General features: G+C 42.2%; 1 protein-coding gene across 2 annotated transcripts in view; it reads left to right on the forward strand.

Annotated features, from left to right (window-relative positions):
- Nucleotides 1–9075, forward strand: part of LOC139386357 (Golgi SNAP receptor complex member 1) — a 53966-nt gene extending 44891 nt beyond the window's left edge. For both annotated transcript variants that reach the window (XM_071131895.1, XM_071131896.1), the window contains exons 8-9: nt 6003–6085; nt 8428–9075. In XM_071131895.1, coding sequence (XP_070987996.1) covers nt 6003–6085; nt 8428–8552 — 208 coding nt within the window. In that variant the 3' untranslated portion in view covers nt 8553–9075. The remainder of the gene's footprint in view (nt 1–6002; nt 6086–8427) is intronic.
- Nucleotides 9076–9795: the final 720 nt, after the last annotated feature.

Here is a 9795-nt window from a genome sequence, read left to right on the forward strand (position 1 = left end):
GTCTGTCGAAAAATTTAACCCTGTGACACCCCCATAGACTGCCAGAGGTCCGGACAGCAGACCCTCCGATTTGACACACTGAACTCTATCAGAGAAGTAGTTGGTGAACCAGGCGAGGCAATCATTTGAGAAATCAAGGCTGTCGAGGTGATTGACAGAGTCGAAAGCCTTGGCCAGATCAATGAATACGGCTGCACAGTAATGTTTCTTATCGATGGCGGTTAAGATATCGTTTAGGACCTTGAGCGTGGCTGAGGTGCACCCATGACCAGCTCTGAAACCAGATTGCATAGCAGAGAAAGTATGGTGAGATTTGAAATGGTCGGTAATCTGTTTGTTGACTTGGCTTTCGAAGACCTTAGAAAGGCAGGGTAGGATAGATATAGGTCTTTAGCAGTTTGGGTCAAGACTGTCCCCCCCCCTTTGAAGAGGGGGATGACCGCAGCTGCTTTCCAATCTTTGGGAATCTCAGACGACACGAAAGAGAGGTTGAACAGGCTAGTAATAGGGGTGGCAACAATTTCGGCAGATAATTTTAGAAAGAAAGGGTCCAGATTGTCTAGCCCGGCTGATTTGTAGGGGTCCAGATTTTGCAGCTCTTTCAGAACATCAGCTGACTGGATTTGGGAGAAGGAGAAATGGGGAAGTCTTGGGCGAGTTGCTGTGGGGGGTGCAGTGCTGTTGACCGGGGTAGGAGTAGCCAGGTGGAAAGCATGGCCAGCCGTAGAAAAATGCTTATTGAAATTCTCAATTATAGTGGATTTATCAGTGGTGACAGTGTTTCCTATCTTCAGTGCAGTGGGCAGCTGGGAGGAGGTGTTCTTATTCTCCATGGACTTTACAGTGTCCCAGAACTTGTTTGAGTTAGTGTTGCAGGAAGCAAATTTCTGCTTGAAAAAGCTAGCCTTGGCTTTTCTACCTGCCTGTGTATAATTGTTTCTAGTTTCCCTGAACAGCTGCATATCACGGGGGCTGTTCGATGCTAATGCAGAACGCCATAGGATGTTTTTGTGTTGGTTAAGGGCAGTCAGGTCTGGAGAGAACCAAGGGCTATATCTGTTCCTGGTTCTAAATTTCTTGAATGGGGCATGCTTATTTAAGATGGTTAGGAAGGCATTTAAAAAAAATAATAACCAGGCATCCTCTACTGACGGGATGAGATCAATATCCTTCCAGGATACCCCGGCCAGGTCGATTAGAAAGGCCTGCTCGCTGAAGTGTTTCAGGGAGCGTTTGACAGTGATGAGTGGAGGTCGTTTGACCGCTGACCCATTACGGATGCAGGCAATGGGGCAGTGATCGCTGAGATCTTGGTTGAAGACAGCAGAGGTGTATTTAGAGTGGTTAGTGTGCCCGTGTTTAAGGCTTTGGGGTGGTACCTGGTAGGTTAATTCATAATGTGTGTGAGATTGAGGGCATCAAGCTTAGATTGTAGGATGGCTGGGGTGTTAAGCATGTTCCAGTTTAGGTCGCCTAGCAGCACGAGTTCTGAAGATAGATGGGGGGCAGAGGGTGGTTTATAGCAGGCGGCAACGGTGAGAGACTTGTTTTTAGAGAGGTGGATTTTTAGAAGTTCAAATTGTTTGGGCACAGACCTGGATAGTAGGACAGAGCTCTGCAGGCTATCTTTGCAGTAGATTGCAACACCGCCCACTTTGGCAGTTCTATCTTGTCTGAAAATGTTGTAGTTTGGGATGAAAATTTCAGAATTTTTGGTGGTCTTCCTAAGCCAGGATTCAGACACAGCTAGAACATCCGGGTTGGCAGAGTGTGCTAAAGCAGTGAATAAAACAAGAGAGGAGGCTTCTAATGTTAACATGCATGAAACCAAGGCTATTACGGTTACAGAAGTCATCAAAAGAGAGTGCCTGGGGAATAGGAGTGAAGCTAGGCACTGCAGGGCCTGGATTCACCTCTACATCGCCAGAGGAACAGAGGAGGAGTAGGATAAGGGTACGGCTAAAAGCAATAAGAATTGATCGTCTAGAACGTCTGGAACAGAGAGTAAAAGGAGGTTTCTGGGGGCGATAAAATAGCTTCAAGGTATAGTAGGATGTGAATACGGTGGAGGTAAACCTAGGTATTGAGTGATGATATGAGAGATATTGTCTCTAGAAACATCATTGAAACCAGGAGATGTCATTGCATGTGTGGGTGGTGGAACTAATAGGTTGGATAAGGTATAGTGAGCGGGACTAGAGGCTCTACAGTGAAATAAGCCAATAAACACTAACCAGAACAGCAATGGACAAAGCATATTGACATTAAGGAGAGGCATGCTTAGTCCAGTGATCAAAAGGGTCCAGTGAGTAGTGAGGTTGGTTGGGGTCACGGCGATTTAGACAGCTAGCCGGGCCATTGGTAGCAAGCTAGCATAGGATGGAGGTCTGTTATTAGCCACCTCGTGCGTTTCCGTCGGTAGGATTAGTGGGGTTCCGTGTGGTAGAGGGGATGAATCCAATTCGCAAAAAAAAACTAAAAAAACAATAGATATAGTTATAGAGGCCCAAGAAGAAAAAAATAAAAATAATAATAAATTGTCCGATAGGTCTATTCAGATAGCAGCCGATAAGACAGCTAACGATTAGCGGACCGCAGATGGGCGTTCAGGTAACGTCGCGACGGAGGAGCCAGCCGGATAACTCCCTCGGGTAGATAACGTCGGTAGTCCAGTTGTGAAGGCCCGGTGTGGCTCCGCGTTGGCAGTAAAACGGGTCTGGATAGGTGATTGTAGCCCAGGAGTGACTGATGGAACTCTTCAGCATGCTAGCTCCGGAATAATTGATGTTTGCTCCGGAATCGACGAAAGCCGATAGTCACACGGATAGCAGCTAGTTAGCGGTTGAAATCCGGGGACATGGAGAGAAAAATAGGTCCGGTATGTTCCGGTCTGAGCCGGAACATACAAGCTTCTGGTTAGCTTCTATGGAGGATAACAGATTTGAGGTAAATAATACATAAATTGGTGAGGCGGGTTGCAGGAGAGTGTTTTGAAGATGAGTTTATGGAAAATAAAAAATATATATATAAAGGTATGCGAAGAAAGGGACACTACAAGACGAGGACAAAAGACGTCTGAACTGCTATGCCATCTTGGAGTGTTTTATGTTTGACTATCAACTCCCGAGATTACGCTGGCAATACTATAGTGCCTATAAGAATATCCAATAGTCAAAGGTATATGAAATACAAATGGTATAGAGTGAAATAGTCCTATAATTCCTATAAGAACTACAATTTAAGACTCATGTTAAAAGGAACCACCAGGTCCCTTATATTCTAATGTTCTGAGCAAGTAACTTAAACGTTTGCTTTTTTACATGGCACATATTGCACTTTTACTTTCTTCTCCAACACTGTGATTTTGCATTATTTAAACCAAATTGACCATGTTTCATTATTTATTTGAGACTAAATTGATTTTATTGATGTATTATATTAAGTTCAAATAAGTTTTCTTTCAGTATTGTTGTAATTGTCATTTTTACAAAAATATATATATATATATATATATATATATATATACACACACACACACACACACACACACACACACACACACACACACACACACACACACATATATATATATATATATATATATACACATATACACACACACATATACATATATATATATACACATATATATATATATGTGTGTGTGTGTGTGTGTGTGTGTGTGTGTGTCATCAACAAACTTAATGATGGTGTTGGAGCCATATTTGGCCACACAGTCATGGGTGAACAGGGAGTACAGGAGGGGACTGATATATATATATATATATGTATATGTAATAATGACAATTACAACAATACTGAAAGAAAACTTATTTGAACTTAATATAATATATAATATAATTCCATATTTTGTTAGGTTAGTCTCATTCTAAAATTGATGAAATAGTTTTTTCCCCCTCATCAATCTACACACACAGTTTAGAAATGTTTGCTAATTTATAAAACATAACAGAAATATCACATTTACACAAGTATTCAGACCTTTTTGTTGAAGCATCTTTGGCAGCAATTACAGTCTCGAGTCTTCTTGGGTATGACGCTACAAGCTTTGCACACTTGCATTAGAGGAGTTTCTCCCATTGTTCTCTGCAGATCCTCAAGCTCTGTCAGGTCGGATGGGGAGTGTTGCTGCACAGCTATTTTCAGGTCTCTCCAGAGATGTTCAACCGGGTTCAAATATGGGCTCTGGCTGGGTCACTCAAAGAGAATCAGAGACTCCTGTGTTGTCTTTGCTGTGTGCTTAGGGTCGTTGTCCTGTTGGAAGGTGAACCTTTATCCAAGTCTGAGGTCCTGAGTGCTCTGGAGCAGGTTTTCATCAAGGATCTCTTCTGTACTTAGCGCCCTTTGCCTCGATCCTGACAAGTCTACCAGTCCCAATTGCTGAAAAGCACCCCCACAGCATGATACTGCAACCACCGTGCTGTGGGGGTGGTGCCAGGGTTCCTCCAGACGTAACGCTTGGCATTCAGGCCATAGAGTTTGTGACGACCCTCCCACTCTGTCTGCTGTATTCTCTCTTTGTTCTTGTTTCCTTATTAGGATGCCGGTGGGCGGAGTTGGGAGGGTCGTCAGTTACATGGGATACACCTGGGCCCGGTGTGTCCCAGGATAAATACACCACTTCCCCATTCATGGAGGAGACTCTCTCCATGCAGACACCTTTATGGATTTTGTTGTGTTTCTTGGTGGTGTTTTGGTTGTTTGCTTTGGCACCTTTCAACACCCTGCATTATCACATTAATGCATGCAAAACACTAACTTACATTACTGATTACACACACCATTGTATATTATACTTAGTTACTTATTTAATAAATATATATATATGTTTTGTTACTCCTTATCTCCACGTTGTCTCCCTTTTGTTACGGGCTTTGAGCCGGTTCGTGACAAGTTCAATCTTGGTTTCATCAGACCAGAGAATCTTGTTTCTCATGGTCTGAGTCCTTTAGGTGCCTTTTTGGCAAACTCCAAGAGGGCTGTGTCATGTGCCTTTTACTGAGGAGTGGCTTCCTTCTGGCCACTCTACCATAAAGGCCGGAACTCTAGAGCTCTGTCAGTGACCATCGGGTTCTTGGTCACCTCCCTGACCAAGGCCCTTCTCCCCAGATTGCCCAGTTTGGCTGGGCAGCCAGCTCTAGGGAGAGACTTGGCGGTTCCAAACTTCTTCCATTTAAGAATGATGGAGGCCACTGTGTTCTTGGGGACCTTCAATGCTGCAGATTTATTTTTTTGGTGCCTTTCCCCAGATCTGTGCTTCGACACAGTCCTGTCTCGGCGCGCTCTACAGACAATTCCTTCGACCTCATGGCTTGGTTTTTGCTATGACATGCACTGTCAACTGTGGGACCTTATAGAGACAGGTGTGTGCCTTTCCAAATCATGTCCAATCAATTGAATTTTCCACCGGTGGACTCCAAGTTGTAGAAACATCTCAAGGATGATCAATGGAAACAGAATACCATGAGGCTAGAAATTGACCTCGGGTGCAAAGGGTCTGAATACTTATGTAAATAAGGTATTTCTGTTTATTACATCTTTAAATAAAATGTGTTAACATTTCTAAATCCCCCCCACTGCTACACTTGCCACCACTCCTGAAAAAATATAATTGGGAAACACTGTGTGCTAGCACTACACGCCTCAGTGTATCTCTGCGCTAATATCCACAGGGCCTCAGACTCTGCTCCCCCAGTATTTCTCTCTTGCATTCTAAATTAATGTGAAAGTTCTCCTCCCCCTCTAATGGGTTTCTCTGCCTCCACCCGCCTTCTGTCTGTCACGGTAGTTGCACTTGGGTTACCACACACACACAATCGTGCCTCATACTTTCTGCTAGAGAAAAGCTGTTTGATAACAAGCCTTACAGGTGTGATATTGTAGTGTTGCCTATACTCTCGATTGGAGAAAAGCTGTTTTATAACAAAGCAGAAGATAATTTAACCTGTGTTTGTCACTGTCTTCTTCTTCTCTCCCTGCAGTATTGCCATGGCGACCAAGGAGAACATGACATCCCAGAGAGGGCTGTTGAAGTCCATACACAGCAGGGTCAACACTCTGGCCAGTATCCTTTACAACACCTAGCAAACTTTATGCACATTGGAGATTCTCCATTAAAAATCATGTTTAGGACTGGGCTTAAAATGTGTCTGGGAAGCCAACCCTATGTTCATATCTGTTTGAGAAAGAACAAATTCACAAATAGGTATTTAATCCGACAAGAAATTCTAGAGATTGTCCAGGTATGTGTTTTAAACAACTTTTATTTGATCATAATTGTCTTTTAATGCCACATAGAAGATATTTTTATCCAAAGAAATTTACAGAAGTGAGTTAATGTGAATTGATCCCCGCAGGAACTGAACCCACGACCTTGGCGTTGTTAGCGCAACGCTCTTACTCATTAGGTCCTCTATTTACCGTACTATTACCTCCTGTGATCTGCAACCAGACACAATACAGCTATAGAGTCCCTTAACCTCTCTAGGGTATGTGGGACGATTCTAGGGTATGTGGGCCAAATTCAAATACAGAAATAGTAATTATAAAAATTCAGAAAACAAAACATATTTTACATAGGTTTAAAGATTAACTTCTTGTGAATCCAACCACGGTGTCAGATTTTAAAAATGCTTTACGGCTAAAGCATACCTTACGATTATTTGAGAACATAGCCCAGCAAACAAATCATTACAAACAGTAGCCAGCCAAGTAGAAGTCAGAAATAGAGAAAATTAATAAATGTTCCTTTTGTTCGATAGTCTCTTTGGGGCGGCAGGGTAGCCTAGTGGTTAGAGCGTTGGACTAGTAACCGGAAGGTTGCAAGTTCAAACCCCCGAGCTGACAATCTGTCGTTCTGCCCCTGAACAGGCAGGTTCACTGTTCCTAGGCCGTCATTGAAAATAAGAATTTGTTCTTAACTTAACTAGTTAAATAAAGGTAAAACAAAAAAATGATATCCAAAAAACTGTTTTGTTCGCGTGTTTTCTTCAGTAATCCACAAAATTCTGAATGCTGCCCCCTACCCTAGAGAAGTTAAACAATTAATGCCAGTGACTGTCGGTTTACGTTACGAATCTTAACTGTTTAATAGGGGGGCAGCAGGTAGCCTAGTGGTTAGAGAGCATTAAGCCAGTAACCGAAAGGTTGCTGGATCGAATCCCCGATCTGACAAGGTAAAAATCTGTCATTCTGCCCTTGAAAAAGGCAGGTAACCCACTGTTCCCCGGTAGGCCGTCTTTGTAAATAAGAATTTGTTCTTAACTGACTTGCCTAGTAAAATTAAAGGTTCAATTAAAAAAAATATATATATAGGCCCAATGAGCATGCTCCAAGATCAGTTTGTATTGTTATCAAACACATCTATCCCAGCAAGATTTAAAGACCTCCTCCAGTGGTTTTTGAACTTTTCCTGTTGGAAAGTGATATCGCAAGTATAAATGTAGTGAAGTACAAGTCACTAAATAGGTTAAAAAAAAATGTTTTGATCTAAATTTCAAGGAGTAGGGCATTCAATGAGTTGGTCTGATGGGAATGTGTGATGTCATCGGCCTCCCCCTTGCTTGAAAAGCAGAGGAGGAAAGCTAACCCCACCACCACTTGTGCCATGTCATGACATACCTGGACCACCTATTGAGATGTGCCTTTTGTTAAGTAAATCAGGTGTTAAATGAGGTGACAAGTAGACTGGAGTGCCACTTTAATGGGAGCCTGATTCTGCCTGGTATCTTCTCTTTGCTCTGAGCATGGTTGTCAGGCCTTCCAACCGGGCGATACAATATATTCCTCACACGGGGCACCAAAACCAGCCTCTTCAGGGGAGAAACTCCTATTGATTCTAAGGAAATATCTGAGCATGCGGAGCAGTTTGCTCCATTCTGGTCCATTTAACTGACTGGGGGGGATTGAGGGCTTAAATTGCTCCATTCCTCACTCCTGCTAGGGTTCTATGAACAACATATTGGATCATATTTCACTTTGCTGTCAAAAGAAAAGATCACTTGCCTGTTTCAGAAATACAATTTCAGAACAGACCAAAAATATTAGCAGTGACATCAGAAAAGCAGGCAATTCGACTTTTTTAGATTATAATTAACGATTAGAACGATTATACCACAGCTAAGGGCTGTTCTTCTGTATGACACAACGCAGATACAGCCCTTAGCCGAGGTATATTGGCCATATACCACAAACCCCAAAGGTGCATTATTGCTATTAGAAACTGGTTACCAAAGTAATTAGAGCAGTACAAAAAAATGTTTTGTCATAAACTGTCTTATATTATGGATTTCAGCATTCAGGGCTCAAACTACCCAGTTTATAATTCCAATGTAATGATTTTCTGAACATACTTGTAATAAGAGGTGGTTGGCACTTGGTTCTGTTTCCCTTAACTTCCTCCTCCAGATCGTTTCCCAGCCATCAACAACCTCATCCAGCGAATCAACCTGCGGAAGAGGCGAGACTCCCTAATCCTGGGTGCAGTCATCGGTGTCTGCACCATCCTCCTGCTGCTCTACGCCTTCCACTGATGACGGACAGACCGGTCGAACAATCGTTACTCTGCGTTTGTAACATCGGAATCAGGACTCTGGAGAATGGGCTTGAGTGATTGGAGGCTACTGAGCAGACGGACAGATAGACCGACAACCTTTTGGCCCAATCGGTTAACAGGATTGATCAAAGCCATCATGGACTACCTGATTTGTATTTAGCAGTGAGGGAAGAAGGAGATGGGGAGATGGAGCAGCATCTTTTTGTTTAGTTTTTCTATCAAAAGTGAATGTGCTGTTCAACTCTGGTTAAGGGAACGGAGACCAAATTTACTAATATGACTAGATTTTAAAGAATTATATATAAAGAACACTTGCTTCAATGAGGAGTTAAAGGCTCTGAAGACAGATTACGGATGCGAAAGAGGGGGACTGTTTTGCTGTTGATTTCTGAGGTGGATGGATTTTTAGTTGAATGGTCGTTTTTTAGTGGCGGGAGATTCAGGAGGTTTATCATCATGAGCTGTACAATGTGCATTATTAATAAATTATTAATATACAGTATGTGATACTAGGCACTTAACATTTTATTTTTCAATATTTTTTTGAACTTCGACATGTATTGAGAAATTATATTTTTCATTGAAGGTCATTGATTCAACTCTAGTGCTGCAAATACCATTATTATTTTGTGCTGCATGGATGACTTCATAATCACTGTAGTACTTTAAACAATGGCCCACATACAGGTGTATGGTTAAACCATAACTTTGACTTCTTTCATTACGTGTTTCCCTCAACTTACTTATTATGCCACTTAGCAGACACCTATCCAAAGTAACTTGCTCTACAGTGAGTGCATGCATACATTTTTATAATCGAATCCACGACCTTGGCTGGTGCCACACTCACCAACTGAGCCACACAAGTTCACTTGAAATCCAGAGATCTGTAAGATTGATCAGCATTCAGCCCTCTGTGCTTCTTCATGATCAAGGACCTACTAAGTCCTACCTTGAGAAAATTCAACAAACCTTAAGTCATACATTGATGTCAACTGGAAATCTGTGTTCAAACTTTTGTTCCAAACTGATTTTGAATGTTATGATTCTGTTCTACCCTATATGCCCATTATCTTACAGAGACTCAAACCTCTGTCTATCCCTCCTGCCTCATCCTGTTCTGCCTCCTGAAGAAGTTCTGGGCTGATTCATTTATTTGACTAACATTTAACATCCCTAATATGAACGTTGATTTGAAAGATGCTACAGTTGGAAGGAGA

The sequence above is a fragment of the Oncorhynchus clarkii genome, chromosome 27 (assembly GCF_045791955.1).
Source record: "Oncorhynchus clarkii lewisi isolate Uvic-CL-2024 chromosome 27, UVic_Ocla_1.0, whole genome shotgun sequence".
NCBI lineage: Eukaryota > Metazoa > Chordata > Actinopteri > Salmoniformes > Salmonidae > Oncorhynchus > Oncorhynchus clarkii.